The sequence below is a fragment of the Tachysurus fulvidraco genome, chromosome 19 (assembly GCF_022655615.1).
Source record: "Tachysurus fulvidraco isolate hzauxx_2018 chromosome 19, HZAU_PFXX_2.0, whole genome shotgun sequence".
NCBI classification, from domain to species: Eukaryota; Metazoa; Chordata; class Actinopteri; order Siluriformes; family Bagridae; genus Tachysurus; species Tachysurus fulvidraco.
Window position 1 is genome coordinate 9,608,692 of NC_062536.1, and position 19,171 is coordinate 9,627,862.

At 37.8% G+C, this 19,171-nt stretch overlaps 1 protein-coding gene and 1 long non-coding RNA gene across 4 annotated transcripts in view; one reads left to right on the forward strand and one right to left on the reverse strand.

Annotated features, from left to right (window-relative positions):
- The window catches only part of tafa5a (TAFA chemokine like family member 5a), a 118,722-nt gene that overhangs the window by 98,512 nt on the left and 1,039 nt on the right, over window positions 1–19,171 (forward strand). For both annotated transcript variants that reach the window (XM_027151899.2, XM_047804427.1), the window contains exons 3-4: window positions 5,978–6,105; window positions 18,020–19,171. The exon at window positions 18,020–19,171 is cut by the window's right edge. In XM_027151899.2, coding sequence (XP_027007700.1) covers window positions 5,978–6,105; window positions 18,020–18,028 — 137 coding nt within the window. In that variant the 3' untranslated portion in view covers window positions 18,029–19,171. The remainder of the gene's footprint in view (window positions 1–5,977; window positions 6,106–18,019) is intronic.
- Window positions 11,167–19,171, reverse strand: part of LOC113645929 — a 128,992-nt gene continuing 120,987 nt past the window's right edge. For both annotated transcript variants that reach the window (XR_003441330.2, XR_003441329.2), the window contains one exon: window positions 11,167–11,500. This is a non-coding gene — a long non-coding RNA (uncharacterized LOC113645929). The remainder of the gene's footprint in view (window positions 11,501–19,171) is intronic.

The window sequence follows — 19,171 nt, forward strand, 5'->3', positions numbered from 1 at the left end:
GAAATTATGATCATTATCCTAATATTTTTATTTTTTAAACATGCTATTCATTGTGTAAGAAAACAAGAGTATGATGATAATGATAAGTAAGTTCTGTTATTCTGTAAGTTCTGTTATTTCTAAAATATCTCCAAGAACATAGAAAGAGACAGAGTGACAGAGACAAAAGCGGATGGTGGAGAAGCAGAAGAAAATTGGCAGTGTTGGTGCAGCAAATGTCCTCCCAAATAGGCCAAAATTGAATGTCTATTTGTATCCACAATTGCCAATTCACAGAGCTACTATTTGAGGACTTGATGTGTCAGAAGATGAGACAGTGACTGCATGGGGGTTTCCCTCTGTTTGCCTCTATTCTTTTGTGGACATTTTTAAAATGTGAATACAAAAAAAATAGAAAAAGCAGAAGTTGGTGGGGGAAAAAAACAGAATCCTTGTTTAAATACTGAATAAAAGTCTTGCTACTCGTGATAAAGACAAGTAGCGCAAAGGAGTGATGAAATTTTTTAATAATCAATGACCTGGGAGACATAACATATGTCTTTCTGCACCACCTAGACCATAACACCCATATGTGGTTCTTTCACAAACTGTTGCCACAAATCTGAAAGCACACCATAATATAGAATGGATTTGTGTGCTGTAGGATAAAACTTTCCCTGCACTAGAACTAAGAAGCCTACACTTGCTCAATCATGACAATGTCCCTGTGCACAAAGTGAGCTCCATGAAGTCATGGTGTGTTGAAGTTGGACCTTAAACCTTAACAACCCCACTGAACACCTTTGGGATGAACTTGAACACTGACTGCACCTTAGATCTCCTGACCGAACATCATCAACATGTCTGATCTCACTAATGCTCTCATAGCCACGCTCCTCCATCTAGTGGAAAAACTTCACAAAGTGTGGAATTTATCATAGTGACAAAGAGGAATAAATCTGGAATGTGGTCAAGTTTCTACAAACTCTTGGCCGTATAATGTATACTGACACATAAACTTGGCTGTAAGAAGCACTTTTGAGAAGATAGAAGTTTTTTTTTTTTCATTAAATTTCATTTAGTAAACCTACCATGACCGTGACTGGGATAAAGTAAGATCTGAAACTAAATTAATGAAATATCAGATGTTATATCTATGCATTAAGCTGCTGTGGTTGGCAGGCTCTTCTATCTGTACAGAGGTGAAACGTCATTTTTAAGATTTTTGCAAGACTATGACTGACATTTGTTTGATTTGTATTGCCATTGTGTGCTGCGAATTACTAGCCATGTTTCCTTTGGCTTAATGTTCATTACAAAATAGTGTTAAAAAAACTGTACATTGAAACACTTCACTTTGAAAATGCTTCGTTTCCTGCTACAGCCACACATTTATTTTTCCTTTAATGTTATACAGTATAGGGTAGGTAACAAACAGAGAATAAGCTGTAGAGACTGCAACTCTGGAGTGAAAAGATTATTATCTGTACAATCAACAGCATCTGCAAGACGAGCTGCAGCATGAAATTGCGTTTCATGTGCTGATGTTTCCCATCAAAGATATCATTTATTTTTGTCTAATTAATCTAAGAGAAATACTTCCTGTTTCTAATATAAAGCATCCCTCTGAAAACATATTCCGAACGGACTGCTGAAATATCAATTATGTGAACTCATAAAACCTTATATCTTAACTTACCGCTTTGAAATTGTCTTGTTTAAACACAATGTGTGTACTGAACTGTTAAGCGTACAAATAAAACATTTTTATGAATAATACATAATTTTTGCAAACTATTTCTAACCATATACTGTATGTATAATAAATAATCACAGACTACATATGTTCTGTTGGAAACAGAAAGCATCTTTGCAGGAAATGATATATACACACATTCATTCATGATGATTTTCCTGCTGATGTTTTATTAGCTTGTAGTAGCAGAGGCTTATGATTAAATGATGCCACATGATACAAGATTTATGCATAAATTCAGTGTCTGGACAAAAAAATAATCATTATACTGTAGTTTCACTTCAAGCATACAAGTTATCTTCAGCCTGCTCTTCCCTATACTATGATCAAGAGACATTTAAACACATACAGTAACACATACTACGTTCAAAGCCAAGCTAGCTAATAGTTTTTATTTTGCCCTGCTGCTCAGTCTGCATCACAGAGCATAACACAATGAGAATAAATCACTACCTATGCTTTTTTTTTCATATAGGATGGACATCACCAAATGGCGGACCTCGGTCCGGATCCGGACTGAGTGACGGGTCTGCCCGGACCCATTAAAATTGTAATATTACCATATTAAGCATCTCCTTATTATAATCTAATATTATAAGGTTATATAAGCTCTTTGATATTAATAAAAAGATAAATCTTTCGTTCATGCACAGTTAATCTAATCTAGATGACAGGAGCGTCATCAAAAGCCAAGCCAAAAACAGATTGTTTCTGTTCCATTCTCCAGAGCAGAAGGTGGCAGTAATGCACCTAATTACGCTGGCAGGACAATTAAGATTCAAACTGCTGACAGGACAGTTAAATGCCCATTTCTCTCACTAGGAACGGAAGATGGAAAGGGAGTAAGGAGAGGTGGAAAGGAGAGAGGAAAAAGGGAGCTGCTCAAAGCTCTGCACTTTTCGTTTATTCAGTAAATTCTGCCCTGTTCTATTTTACTTGAAATGTTCTTTTGCCAGAAGTTCCTGTGTTATTAATGTAGTTAATGTTTAAAAAAGGGGCAGCTCAAAAGTCTTTTGTTTCATTTTTTTCTTAAAGATTAAAAGCACTTTTATTTTATTCAAACGATTCTGAATGTTTTACATTACTTGAAATACAGGCCCTAAGTTCAGGCTGCACAAAGCTGTGTTTGCACTTTTTATTTATTTTATTCAGAAGATATTCAGTGTCTGTTGTCTGTTACTTGACATGTAGTAAACACAACTACAGGATTGTTTTCCGTTCAAGTGCCATACAAGTTCAGACTTTGAAAACACTTGAAATTTAACAATAAATTATATAGAAATGTATGTGATTATTGATTTTATTAAAAATTTGAATATTAATTGAATATCCCTGATATAGGAGATACCTATGATTGGCTAACTTTGCTGTGATTGACAGGGGAGAAACAATATGCCATGCCATCCACCCTAAGAGCATCTGATTCCCTGGCAGGCATTTTAGTATATTTCTCTTAGGTGAAAGACACTAAATTTGCAGTATAAGAAATCGTATCATCAGTCTGAAAAAATCCAGAGAAAGCACATATCCAATAATAAACGTCAGCAATCAGTGTGTTAAAAGTCTTATCTGTAATTAGATTTTGCATACAGACACCGATTTACGCCACAGTTAACAGATCCGTCTACACTTTCTTCAGTTACAGTAAGGTACATTATTCAGTATTCAGTACAATTCAGTACAGTGCATTACATCTGATCAAGCCTCTAATTTCATCTGCTAAATAACAGTCTTTATGTATCAACAATTACTGTATATGTAAGGAAAATATGCAGGGTGATGAGGTGTGATGCTTAAAAATTCTCAGTTAGCTTTAGTAATGTTACATCGAATAACTCTGAATAACAAAATACTGTATGCCGTAGGAAAAATGAGTTTCTAATACCTAGTTTTCATTCACAAACAGCCAAGAAATCGAAGCTTGTAGATTTCTTGACCTCTTTTATCCACACATTCTCACTGAGCAAATTGTTCTATCATTTTTTTTTTGCTGTTTAAATCCCCATCCTAGTTCCTTTTGTGTGCTCATTTTGTACAGTAAATGGAGGATCAGAGAGGTGAGGCTGTTCCAATTCCAGCAGCATCATTACTGTGATTGCTAATGATTATTGAAAACTCTCATATTAGACACAATTGTTAGACCCAATACTTTCCCAGAATCCCCCCCTTCCTTGCCATCGTGAATTTGCAGAAATGTACCAGATTATCTTTGTCAGCAGTGATGTACAGTATCTTATTATGTCATGTGGATTGCACATAAAAACACAAATTTAGTGTCACTCCTTTAACATACGTCCACCTTATAGACACAATTGTGGCTTTCGGCTAAGAAGCTTTCAAAGCAGTCTCTGAAGAATTTCAAAAAAGCTGGATTAAAGAGTCAGGAGATTAAGCCACTAGCTCTTGTGATTTACAAAATGCATTAAAATTGCTTCATAAGCTTTTAAAGTTGTCCGTGTCTGAGAAATAATTTTGTTAAATATATTATCGTTTCTAACAGGTAAAGGAAAAGATTGTAGGAAACTAAAGTATAACAGAAAGAAAAAGATGGTTTTGCAGAATATCAGTGGAGAAAATAAGTTCAATTTATTTTTAATTAGTGAAATCATCAATGCATGTTGCCTGGCTAATGCAGCACTTGCAAAATTATTGTTCTCTGGGACTTGCATGTTAACGACCATATGTGCACAGTTCATTCAATTTAAAACTAATGTCCATATTTCTGAGATGCTTTTCTGATACTTTAGCCTTCATCTTATCAGCTCAAACCTCTATCCTCAACAAGGTTGTCTGCTCCGAAGAACCCCATTGTTTTTTTTCCAACATTATGTGCAACCTCTACAGACATTTTTCCCATTCTGATGTTTGATGAAAAAAAAACTGAAGCTTCTGACCTGAATTTGTATGATTTTATGCATGATGCTGCTGCCACATGATTGTCTGGTTAACTGTTTGCATGAATAACCAGAGTAGAGCTGTTCTTATTTAAGTGACCTGATTGTATACATAATATAACTTCACATTATAGCCTATAGTGTGTATTGTAAATAAGAACATTAGGCGCTTGCTTTCTTCATTTTTATTTCTTCATCTTTAGTAAACCTGTTTAGGCCAGCATGCATACACATTCACGCCTAAGGGCAATTTACGTTAGTTAATCCACTTACTGGAGCTTTAAAACAGCACAGCCAGGGGGTTAAATATATTGTTGCCTATAATGAAAGAAGAAAAGAGTACAGTATGTTACTAAAGGGGAACGTTGCTTTTAAAGAATATGAGTAGAGGGTAAATGCCTGTTACCAGCAAATGTTTTTGAATTCAAGCAGAGCTTATTTATTTTTAATTAGTGAAATCACCAACATGCAGCCTGTTGCCTGGGTACTGCAGGACTTGTGAAATTAGTGTCCTCTGATGCATGCATGTTAACAATTATATCTGTACAATATGATCGATTTTACCATAATTTAAATGAACAACATTTATTCATATATTTAAAACAAATACAGCATTCACTTTGGCATTGAAAATAAGAAAATTGTTTCATTTATTAATTTTAATTAAATTGTATTTGTTTATTTTATAATTTGGTGTTTGTACTGTATATGATGAGTGTCACGCTCTATAATCACACCTAATGAGACGGGATTGCAGCATTTTTCACCGTATAGTTTGGTGAAACTGGAGTGTGTAAGTGTAAATGAGATCAAATGAATGTGTGTTTTAATGCGTGAAGCAAACTCAGTGAACACACACCAAATGGAGACATTTAGGTACATCCATAATTGGACTGGCTTGGCTTGTCCCATAAAAAGGCACTGTAATTGTTAACAGTTGTCTTTACTGTCCTCAGAAAAAAAAAAAATTCAATCTGGGTAAAAGCTTGACATCACATGAGAATGTTCTTCATGTCCTTTGAATGTCTTTGTGCTCACTGGGAACGTCTTCTTCGTTGTCATTGTGCCATGCATTCATGTGACATTCAGGGGTGCATTAGATGGGACAAGAAAGCGAGACGGCTTGCAGCCAAACCTTGTCACGTGGATACGCTACAGTTCACGAGACGTGATCAATGTTAACAGGCGATACTGTGTGTTCCTGCTGCCGTACTCAGCATACTGTAGACTGTTTAGTGTGAGCAGTATTCTTTTCAGATAAAATGGCTTTGACTGGCTCACTACACTGTGTGTGTGTGGATTTGTGTGTCTGTATGGTTGATAACCTCCCTCTTGTTTTGCTTCACAGCCCGTATCGTGAAGACCAAGCAGTGGTGTGACATGGTGCCATGTCTGGACGATGAAGGCTGTGACCTTTTGGTAAATAGATCAGGCTGGACTTGCACACAGCCTGGCGGCCGGGTCAAAACTACCACGGTGAGTCTCCTCCATCACAACACTTCTCTCTGTAGTTAGCTAGTTTGTGAATGTGTTTTTTCCAAAAATTCCTACCAGCTAATCGACTAATGTAATAGCCTAATTAATATAATTTAATTAATATAACATCATTTAAAATACTTTTTTTCCAAGATTACACAACAATTGATATATTTGATGCTATTTTTTATTAAATTTTGACATCCATCACAAGTTAAACACTGGTTATCACATCTGGGTTTTTTTTCCATTTGGGTTTTCCATTTCTAAGGACACTGATATCATAATTAAATAATATTATTATTAAATATTATTAGAGATTAGAAACTCAACTGTACTGTTCTATGTCTGACATCTTTTACAGGATAAAAGATTGTTATCGTCTTTTATTAATATCAGATTTTCCGAACATGATTGTAGGTTTTAATACAGTACATATTATGTGAGATTTTGTTTGCTGCTTTGTTTTGCTTGATTACTAACATATTAAAATGTTGGTACAAAAAAAGTGGTACAATATAAAATTTATGACAGATTAAACATCGGTTCCTTTTTTATAAGGAGAGTCAACCGAGGTAAAGTAAATATGAAGAAAATGATATTATGTGATATAACAGCATGAATCCAAAGAGAATACTAAAGGGAAATTGAAGTTGTTGTTTTTTTCTTCTTATGCCACAAAAGCATCCCTTTACATCTCCACTTGAATGGTCTCTGGGTACATTTTTAACATTGAAATCTAGGCATGTGTGCCTTTTCTAAAGCTTATATAAAAAAAACTCTTCTCAGCAAGCACAGAACTGATAGAAATGATTTGCTTAGTAACACTGATCTTGGACTTTCTTCTAATTAGTTGTAATTGCATAAGATCACTCAACATTAATGACGCGAGCAGATGGATGATCACGGATGGTATGTGTGTGAGTGGAAGTGTGAGGGAGGAAAAGAGAGAGAGGTGAAGCTCTACAGCTCCTGTCTGTACTGTCATCTGCAATTAAAAAGTTTAATTTGTGCTCATTCGTTCTGCACTGCTCATTTGCATCTTACCGGTTTTTAATGTCAGGCAATGAACTTTACCAAACTGAGGGTTTCAGGGGTATAGCCATCACATTTTTATTCATCTGTTGGTGACTTGTTTACCACGAGTTTTTTCATAGCACAGGAAAAGAAGAGGTGGACAGGGAGGTAGGAAGAGATAGAAGCAGACAGGCAAATCTAAACAAGGATGCAAAATTAATGTGATATTATATTCTGACAATAGAAGCATGAGTGTATATTATGATAAGGAAATGTGAGCTATTTTTATAGAAACCAATATGCAGCAATATGGTAAGATTATTAAAAAGTGTTATTTCTAGGTGCAGCATGTCTCTTGAAATAGTTTCACTACAGGGCTGCATCTCTTTAAAAGAGGAATTTATTTCTAAGTTGCTTTAACATAATATTAGAACCTTTGCCTAGATAGTCTAAATATGCAACTAACATGATAGCCACAATTTTTTTTATAGTGTGTAATCATCAATAATTAAATCAAAGCTAACCCTAGCAGTCTGTGTCCGTGATAGCCTCAGATCCATGTTCTTGGCTGACAGGAGTGGGACCTGATATGGTCTTCCACCTCAAACTCTGCTGTGTTGTGCATGCTGAGATGTGTAGTCTCACAAAATATTAGGGTTTATTTTCCATACTGCTTTGCCTATAAACAGCACATATTAAAACCTTCTAAAACACTGGGTGCATATGAGTCCCCATGGTGCGCATGCTCCTTATCTTAAAGCATTTAATGCTGTCATCCATATCAACAAGGGCTCCTGAGTAGTACTACAAAGACTGTAGGGGTTTATTTGAATCATTACTATTTTAAACAGGCCATTTACATAAAACCCTAGATACAAACCTCTAGGACCAGAAGTCCAAGAGAATTTAATTAAATGCAAACACAGAAATTTTTGTCCCCGTTATTAATCATATCAGTGTGCAATCATGGGCATCTGTGAGCTCATGTGTAGAGAATAAGGCAGTTAACGCTTTCATTCGCTGTTCTTGGCCGGGTTGTGTCTGAGTAAGCGAAAGAGAAAGAAAGAGTGTGTAAGGTATGTATAGTTTGTCACGGTGTCTGTTTCTTGGCACAGATCCATGCTAAATTCCCTTGTTTCCATTGCTTGGGATAAAGTGGAAGAAGCTGCCAGATAGGAACATTACTGGCTGATCCATGCCAAGTTTTAATAGACAGGTTTTGAGTAGGACAGACTCAGGGATACTGCAGTAACAAGTGGATTCTCTCAAAATGAGCTCAATTACATAATATTACACAGTGTTTTATAATGTAGCAAATCTAAAGCTGAAGCTAAAGATCAGTGGTGCTATTACGTACAGACCAAAGTGATTTACAGGTCTGAGAAAGTATTCAGTAGATTTTACTAGACCTCATCTCTACTGTACTGGGTAGAGAGAGAGAGAGACAGAGACAGACACAGAGAGAGACAGAGAGACAGACAGACACAGAGAGAGACACAGAGAGGGGATGTAGATGCTATATTCTCATATACTCAGTTTTACTCATAGTAAAACCCAGGTGTAACTCCATGCTACCAGGTGTAACTCCATGCTAGATAAGAATAAACACTCATTAAAAGGGTCTTATTTGTGATTTGCTTCTCTGTGGAGAATAGATTAACATATATCTGATTGCAGCTGCCTCCATTTTAAAGGCAGAACAACTAAACTCCTTCTAGAGCAAAGATCACCAAACTGGTGATCACTACAGTCTAGATGCAGACCCTGCAAATGATTTCATTTCAGGCTGAACCATGTACTGATAAAAAAAAAACACAGCAAAAAAAAACACTGGCTGTACAGAGAGAGAGATAGAGAGCGACAGTAAGCGAGAGAGCGAGCGAGAGAGAGAGAGAAAGTGAGAGAGAGAGAGACAGAGAGCGAGCAAGAAAGAGAGAGAGAAAGAGAGAAAGCGTGTGTGTGAGAGAGAGAGAAAGCAAGAGAGTGAGCAAGAGAGAGAGAGAAAGCACGAGAGAGAGCGAGCAAGAGAGAGAGAGAAAGCGTGTGTGTGAGAGAGAGAGAGAGAAAGCGAGAGAGAGAGAGAGACAGAGAGAGCGAGCAAGAGAGAGAGAGAAAGCACGAGAGAGAGAGAGAGACAGACAGACAGAGAGCGAGCAAGAGAGAGAGAGAAAGCGTGCGCGCGAGAGAGCTGGAGAGAGAGAGAGAGAGAGAGAGAGAGAGAGAGAGAGAGAGAGAGCATTGCACGCTATTAGCATGAGGTCCATTTAACTTATTAAAGTCATACCTAAATCAGAGCACTTCAGGAACGCCTGTTCTCCTCCATGCTGCTTCTGAGAACAGATGATGGTGAGAGGCTCTGATTTTTTCCCAGTGTTATGATTGGAAATGGTAATTTTATCACATTTGACAGCCTGCCATCAAAAGGCATAACAGAGTGCTCATACTCATGGATACGTACAATGCCATGGTTGGAGGTCTTGGCATAGTTTAAATGGCTTGTTTTAATGTTTAAAAAATTGAGGCAAGAATAGCATTACAATTATCTTTGTAAGTAAATCTGTTGCGTTAATGTGTGAAATAATGAGGAATGTGTATTTTACTAGATAATGTCACCACACAAATACCTACGTTTATGTCACTCTCAGAGAGGTTCTTATAAGAATCATTGTTTTTATTATTCACTTGTATACAATACTGCTGTTTGTCTGTATTTTATAATACATAACACCTTTATAAGTAAATACTTAATTAAATAACGTTTTAATAAGGTCACAATGCGGACAACACTTCTGTCCCTTTAGCTAGCATATTTGCCAATAAATACCTGGATGTGTAGAGCACACATGGGCTTTGGGCTCTAAGTTGAGGCTGAGAAAGCATCATCTCAGACACACTTTTGACAACGCCACCGATTTTCTTACAAGGAGGAGAATCAATTGTACAGTAAATAAATAATATACAGTAGGTCCATAAGTCTGTGGCGTAACTGCAAATGCTTCAATTCTGCACTTGTTTCTTATTTAAAATATTTTTTTAATGACAAATGGTATTATCAGCAACAACATCAGACCTATTTTGGAAATAATTACAGGATTTTCAGAATTCTTAACCATTGAGTGTTGTGTATGTTGTCAACACTGAAGGAAAATCTGACGTTTTGTTCAAAGTAGTAGCAAAATATTACACATTTGCTTCATTTTAAAGCATGACCTGGAAACTATGCAGAATCTTAAATAAATGAAAACTTTTCAGATTTTCACTATGGTCTTAGACCTTAGAATGCATTTAGAATTGGCTATACAGTATTATAATACATGGTCAGGATTATGTGGACACTGGACTGTCATGCTCATATGTGATTGCTGAACAATCCATTCTTAAGTTGGTCCTCTTTTGCTGTTGTAATATCCTCCATTCTTCTGGGAAGACTTTTAGATTTTTGAAGCATGGCATTAGGGATTTCCTGTTCAGCCCCAGAGCTTTAATTATGTCAGGCACTGATGTTGGGTGCTCAGTTGGCATTAAAGGTTTGCTTGGAGCTTGCTTTGTGTACAGGGACACTGTCATGATGAAAAAGGCTTTGGGCCTCTTTGTTCCAATGAAAGGAACTGTTAAAGATACAGAATACCAAGACATTCTATACAATTGTGTACTTCAAATTTTGTAGACGTTCCAGTAGTTGGAGTTATGTGCATGGTGCCCTGACTGGTATTCCATCCAGATGTATACCGGTCTCACATCCACTGTTTCCGGGATATTGTGTCAGTCAAACCTTTTTCCTCTTTGACCAATAGATATTAATAATCAAACTAATAAATGATGCGTTCGATGAGTAACCTGTCAGATTATTATACATGAATATAATGCATGTAAGTTGATCTCTTTGTGATTTTTTTACTCTACTGATTATAGTGATCAGCTACTTTCCTAGAGCTGATATTTTGGAATGAGGCTGCTTTGGTGTGCATCTAAACAAGCTGTTCTTTAAGCCTCATCAAACATCTACCAGACTCAAGTGATGAATAATACAGGCTGGTCGATGTGTTCATACAACCGGTTTATTAGTACGTGTTAAAAATGGGTGTTTTTTTTTTATTCGAGAAGACGACCTACTGGAAGTCCAGTACAGATCGGAGTCAGAAGATGGCTGCCCCTGCAGAGCTGAAGTGCATGCTGGGGCCTGCGTAATTGATCCCATTGGGCCTGCATGGCACCTCAGGACACATCCCAAACCTTGGGTTGAACAGAACGGCTGTTGAGACGACAGCTGCTTTTCCATGCAAATGCTCTCTCGGCCGCTGCAGACCATTAGCCTGCTCTGCCAGCTTTTATCCGCCAAGTCAGCAGTCCAGGCCCACTGCCTCCATTTTGAGTCTCACTGGAAAATAGGGAATACACTGGAGAGTTAATTTCAGGCAAGGCTTCCTCCAAGTTATATTTAGGACATTTTGGGTCATGCTTAATAAAGTCGAACGGATATGATGATCAAGGCAGTACGACTTTAAGAAAGACCTAAAAAAAAAAAAAAAAAAGGATGCTTGTTGAGTATGTCTAAATAGATTCTTTGAATTTCACACTTTTCTGTGTTGCACAATTATTCGACACCACCGTGCAGTGTTAGCGTGAGAAAGCGGTGTACATGATTGCTCAGCCAGCTTCTCATCTCTCATTCTTTGCCACCAAGTGAGCATCATCCAAGAAAAACAATAAGAGGAAGCAGAGTTGAAAGAGAATTTTATTTATTCATTTTTTGAACTGCCACAACAACAATAAATCAGGTGATGCTTTCCCAGGTAAACAACAATCTGTGCCTAGAAGAGCTCTTTACCACAAAGAGCTCCTGAGCTCCAGGGACAGGCAGCACTGATGATTGTCATGTGAGAAACTATGATGCAGTGGGAATCTTTCTGCTCATTTCTCACAAAACATGGCAAAGCTTACGGTCTTGTGAGCGTAGCGAGGTACACACCTCCTCAGCTTTAAAGCTCTAATTAAGACAAATGCACCAAGACAAACTGATCTATTTAAGAATGTGAGGTGGTACCATAATGGATTGTGTGATGATAAAAGATGTCCTATTTGTCCTTAGAGCTAGAGCCCCAGGTGTATACTTCAGCAGAAAGTGAAAAAAATAGATCCATGTGAACTGCATTAGGGCAACTCATTGATTTTGGAGCCAGTAAAATGCTGCATGCTCATATGTAATCTCCCCATATGTCCTGAATGTCCTTAAAGGTCAAGAATGAATGTTAGAGCAACATAATTTGAATCATCAGAATTATTATTGCTGACAGTGTGACAACAATGAAGATCCTTTGTTACTTTGATATCGTTACTAACTGCCCTAGTAACACAGGTGCCGGAAATAAAACCGTCTGTCCTATATTTCCATTGTTAGGAAACATAATAGAATGCAAAATTCTGTAGATGTAGTGCATTAATATTCTCTCACCACCTACACCATGGTAGTTAAGGTTGTGACTCAGTCGTGCAAACTAAATTAGTCTTAAAATGAATGTTATTTGTTAATAATAATACCATGATATAATATGTTAATTATAATTATTATTATTTTATCTCTCTTTATATATACCGAATTAAAAATACCCTTGGCAAATACTCTTTATCAAGCTTTAAAATAGAAAAGTAATTAAACATAGCTGCATTCTCACATGCTAGCATTTTTTTTTTCTGTTAAAAATCCAAACATATCATAAGGTTACTAAGCAGTTTAGTGGGAATTTGGCTATTGTAATGTGGCAGTTTTATGCACGTGTGTATGTATACAATAATTACTTTCAAAAGCCGTCTGTCTATATTTTGCCTTTTTAAATCCAGGCCCTGTTGGTGGGTAAAGACATTTATTAGTTACCTACTTTAGTTACTCAATAATTTAGATTAGTTCTCACATTGAATTTGGAAAACTGACCGCAACATTCTTACCTGATATCAGCACCCGATATCACTAATGCTCTTGTGGCTGAATGGACAAATTCCCACAGCCAGCCTCCAGAATCTAGTAGAAAGCCTTTCCAGGAGAGTGGAGCTTATTATAACAGAAAAAAATGGGATGGGATTGAAAAAGCACATATGGCTGTGGTGGTTAAGGGTCCACATACATTGACTATATAGTGCTTGTCTGAATATATCAGGTCTGTTGGAGAAAGGTAGCAATCATGCCTACTTTGAGGAACCTGAAATACAAGATCTATTTGGTTTCTAAAATGGGATGAAGTACATCATCAAATCATCAGCTTCATCGCATCCTTTAGATGAATTGTTTCTTTTTCCTACTAATGGAGTCAAGACGAAGACAGTGTGGAGACAGAAGCGATAATGACCCATACTAGCAACATTGTTGAGACATACTTTCAAAGCATCTGTCATTTCATATTTGGATACACACACTCACACAAAAATGATTGAATACAGCGTGAAGCTGCTGATTAAATACTTTTCTACTTTAGATTCAAGAATCAGGGATATTTTAAACAAGCATTTTAAGAAATTTTCTAGAAAACCAGTAGGAGTTATAGGCTGGAATTTTATGAGGGTGGAAGAGAAAAATATAGACATGGCAGATCCGGGTAATGATGATGAGGCAAGGAATAGAATGAATATTGTGTGTAAATGTATTATGGATTTCACCAAGAATTGTTCTATGCATATGCATCTTCTAACATAAAACATAACCTTAAATTATAACATAGGAAGACTAATTAAAGAAACAATATCTCTAGGTTCAGAACTGTCCATATTACCCAAAGTTTTCCTCATGGGAAGATGATCATATCCAAATGCATTCTAGATGCTGGATTTTATTGAACACTTCTGTCATCTCTTCTCTAACTGTTCCTGTGTTTTCAGCATTTTAAAGTAACACGCTGAAAATATAGGAACAGACACAGTTAGGGAAAAGATGAGAAAATCATTCCATTAAAAAGATACTCCTAACATATCAGTAGTTTGGGTGCTTATACAGTTTGTTTCTCTGTGACTTCTGAGGAAGTGAAGACATGAGAGTTCATCCAGACAACATGTCATCTTGAGGCCATATGCTCCACTGGGATTGTTTACTGTATGGAACACCTAGGTTAAAAAAAATCCTCCATATGTGGTGAGAATAACAGTCTCTTCCTCTCTTTGGCTTCACTTGCAAATGTATATTTGCCTTCTCACACACTTCACCCACAAATCTGTTGTCTGCTTCCAGAATGTCCCACGTGTACCATGCAAAATTTAAAAAGACGTTCTTTTCTGTGGAATGTTTTCTTGGCTCATGGAAGGATGTGCTTTAGAAAAGATCAATTGATCCTAGTGCACAAAAAGCCCCAGCAGTTCGACCATCTGAATTTGGCAACTGACAAACTGAACTAGTGTCTTGTCATGATATCATGCTTTCGGGAAACCACTAATTCATTTGTCTGGATTGCGTCTCGGAGCTTTTAAAGCCTTACCGATGTGGAACCGTTTAAGAAAACAAAAGGACAAACATTCTCTACCTGATTTATTATATAGAACTTTAATGTACTAACTGTGTGTACTTAGTCTGGTTTACTTTCAGAACTGCTCGTACTCATTGTTCCATGGGTATTTACTATATGGCTTAGTGAACTATAAAATATGTTCTAGCCATATATGCAGCAGCTGAACTGAAAACTGTTTTATATTCATAAATTCATCTATCCATGAAGTGAGAGTACAAGTTTATGCCCCTTTCCGAAAAGGCTTCTAAAGTCTTCAGAAGGTCAGAAAAATGGTTTGTAGACATCCCCTCGAAAATGTCCAAAGCCACAACCCTCATTCACAGCAGTAAGACAGTAGTGACAGTAGAAAGGGGAGAGTGGGTTGCCAGGAACCAGCATCCATGCTGCTTTGACAAGATGAATGTGTTTGAGGAGTTTGACGAAGACAATGTTGAACTACAACATATCTTAATAGGAAACCTATTCATTTAACTCTAGTCTAACCAGGTCAAAGCTTGTGATGGTAACATTTTGCCAAACATGTAGAAGGGAATGGGCTACAAATGTTAAACGGTTTTATTTTCTTAAATTAGGCCACACAATATAGATCATGAATTCACGTCATGTATGTCTTGTCAGATGTCCAGAGCATTTAAATTAATAGAGATTTTCCTTATGGAGTGCATCATAGAAGTAGTAAAAGAGGACCGATTGTGTTATATTTACTGTCTATGAGGGCACTTCCTCATGCTGAAAGCAGAACTCATCTCTGTCAAAGAGTGTCCCTTAACAAGCACTCCACACAACTCTCCCCTTGGCTTCTGGAGCAGTGCACCAGCAATGTAGACAAACAAATACAAACAAACAAATGAAAGCAAACTAGCGGCTTTCCAGCTGCTCTGCTCTGCTCCACTGTCACACGCTCACAAACACGCAGCTCTGCTGTCAGACAGAAGGGGAGACGAAACAAATAGAAATACATGCAGGAAATCAATTTCAAATGTGTCATGTCAGTCATTGCCCTTCTGGTTTGCCTTAAACCCTTCCCTGACAATATAAACCCGTGCTCAAGTACACCGCAACCTGCAATATTTGCTCACTGCCTGATGTGAAGCTAAGCAGCATAAAGGCATGGTGAATGTGGTCTTCACATTGCCATCCTGCTATGGACACACTGCAGGGGGATGTGATCAGAAGGACATAACATATCGTACCAGACAGTGGTGGTTTGCTGTATCCCATCATTGCTCCTTCAGGCAGCCCACCTACAGTACTGGTTCCTGCTTAGTGATCCATCATCCCAGTTGTTAGTGTACAAGGCTATTTAGTGTCACAGACTGAGACATGGGCATGGTCTGGGGTGAGAAGGCAAATGTACTTTTGGCCTTCAAATGCATACTTGAATCTTGCTGGTAAACTGTAACAGCATCACCCTTTCAAAAGACTTTTGGCTTAACAGGGTTAGCCTAATATAATTTCTCAGAATCACCAGTGATGAATTTCTAGTCTAGACAAGCCTGAGTGAGGAAGCTTACTAGTCCCCGGCCCAGTCACATGCCCAAGGCCTTCAGTTCAAACATGTTTAGGTTTGATTCAGTGTCCTGTGGAAAGTCATCCTAGCTATGGCTTATTTGGTGAAGACTCAGGAAAAGAGAAAAGGGCCTGATATTGTCATTCCTGAATGCTGAAGTGAGTACTTCATGCTTCATGTACAATGAGAGCACCCTTCCTGGAGAACACCTAGGAAACAAAACACATATACATGCTGTAAAAAATGCCAGAAAATTTTAGATGCGTCATTGGCATAAACCACACACCTGCCTGCTCCAACCTGCCGGCACACACCAACCATACACACATTTCCACCTAATACTGCTTGCTGTTTACTGCCCCGCTCCACTGTTTAATGAGCAGCCTGGAAATAGCTTCTGTTTTTTTTAACTCCATGTATGTTCCAGCCTTCGAGAAGTTTATTTTGGGCTGCACAAGTATTACGAGACTTAAGCAAAAAACCTCGTTCAGTTACCGAACGGCTGTAATTAAAAATTTTAAGGAAGCATTAATTCACATAAGCGCTCAAAAATCAGCTTCCTCTTTGGTGCTAATGAAAATTTACTGATATGGAAATGGCTCATCTTAAATCACCAAAGGGTAGCAGGATTCACATGGATAGAATTAATGTACACCTCTGTAGTGACAGTGCTTTTATGGTGGATTTAATTACCTAAAAGTTACAGTGGTGTATTAGAAATTCGGCCTTGTCTTCAGCTCCAGTCTTCTGAAATCATTCAATTACTTTTCTCCCTGAGCATGTCATTTAAATTGATTTTTTTTTTCTGAATCTTGATTGCACCATCCCCGCTGCTTTATAGTTAGACATGTTCATTTTTAAGCAAACACCTGGCTTTCCAATACCAATTTGGTCCCTACGCAGTTGTCAAGAGTTCATTGTTATTAAAGACATGTGCCATCTTGCAAGCATTTGGTGGCCTTATCTCGTTGGCAAAGGACCAGGCACCATCCAGATGGTATAGGGATTTCTCAGTATTCCCTCTGGTAGCAAAAATCACTTGACAGTTCAATGATGTAGCAAGTGACGGGCAAATTGACGCAAGGCATGAGTTTCATTTGACCTCTGGCATCTAATGCAACACTGATCTGACTACAAAGCTCTTGTACCTGAAAATGCTCTGTAAAAGTGAAAAGGAGCCAGTTAGATAAACAGGAAGGATGAACAGACTGATCTAGAACTCTGTGGGTGTGGCGTAATATTCTAATAAGCATGATTCCCAGCCAGCTACACCACTCAATAAGAACTAAACACAAGGGCAAATAGGGCAGAATCAGTATTGTCCAATACCAATCTACTAAAACTTCAGTTTTACACGCTAGTTTGCATTCACATGCTAAGCTCCTCGGACTCGACAAGACTGATATAGACACATGAATGCATTTTTTCAGCCTCATTATTGACACAAAATCTTACAATAGACTTACAGTGGTTTTACTTGTCAGGTTACATCTAAAGAATGAATCGATTTTGGAAGTAAATGCAGACCCAAGCCATTGCAAACGGTGCAGCACCTATACAATGTTGTTGGAATACCCAAAAGCTACAAAACCCTTGAGCTGTGAGGTGTCAATGCTATCTTTTGTAGAAACATATTTTTACCCCAACTTGGTCATAGACCATAGTCATAGCCAACCACTGATCCTTATCAGAACATATAAATGTCTGTAAATATATAGCACTGTGTCCTACTGCAGATTAACAGATGAGGAACAGGGAAGGAACTTCTTTTTATTTTGGAAAACCTACAGTTTCTATTTAAATACATATATTTAACAGTTTTCCAAGGAACATCCATTGCCAAGTAGCTATACCTGGATTCATTTGTCTAAATGTGTTGCATGTGTTTGTGTGTCTACAGGTCTCCTAACACTGGCCGAAGTTCTAACGGTGTGGAGAGCTTCACGTGGACTGTATAGAAGCCCGACGAGCTCTTTGCTCCAGCCCGCCTGCTGTAGATAACTTGCTGTCTGTCATCGGCTCAACTTTCACCTCCAACTGCCTGTCTGTAGCTCCGCTTTGTAAATGGGCAACGCCCCCTAGCGCCACGGAGGACATACGTCCACACAACACCTCACACAGTGCACTCGAAAGCCTGCAAGACTGCTGCTTGTGAGGGGCCTTGTGTTCTTTAAGGCTCCCTGGATGTCTATACCATTTTGCGAGGCCAGATCTGAGGTTCTGCCCTGTGTGCTCTGTGAATAGGCCTTCTGCTGGAGTCCACCTTTGGCACTCAAACAACTTTTTCTGACCAAAGAGGAAAAGTAACAAACAAACAGCTTAACAAACAATACTTTAACAAACGGAGTTCAGAAAGGAAGGGCTGAACGAGGAGAAATGAATACACCGAGCCCTGTTATCACACACCAATGTCCACTAATTTAAAGCACTGGCATTGAAGAATTGAGCAGTGCAAATGAACTCATCTAAATGAACTAAATTCCAGTAGTACCTTTAATACTTTGCATACATTTTTTTTCCTTGAACTGAACCCACTGTATTTTGAAACTGGAAATATAGGCACTGTATACATACATTATGTGTATAAAGAAATTGAGATTTGCATTTTTTTTTTTTTCAGTAGCAAACTTTGGGACAATTTGCAATAAGCATGGTTGGTCACAGTTAAAGAGTACAAGCGTTGATCATTGTTGGACAAAAAAGTGAATATATGAAAAAATACCACCATTTCAAATTACCAGAAGAGGAGCCAAAAGTCATTTTAAAAGGCCTACAGTTATATATTTAACAGTTTTCTATGTTGTATCTTTGTAGAGAACCTTATTTAACATGAATAACGTGGTGGGAATGGCAGTGATAGAATGTGGATAATAAGCTGTGTTTCATGCCGACCTGCAGCAGCCTGCTCTTTCTCCTGAAGCAGTAGCAGCTCTCCTTTTACACCCATTTCACACACATGTCCACTTCTTCTATACTAAACAGATGAATGGAAAAAGGACAGCACACAGGGGGGGAAAAAAAGAAACGAGCGCTCACGGAGAACTGAACTTTA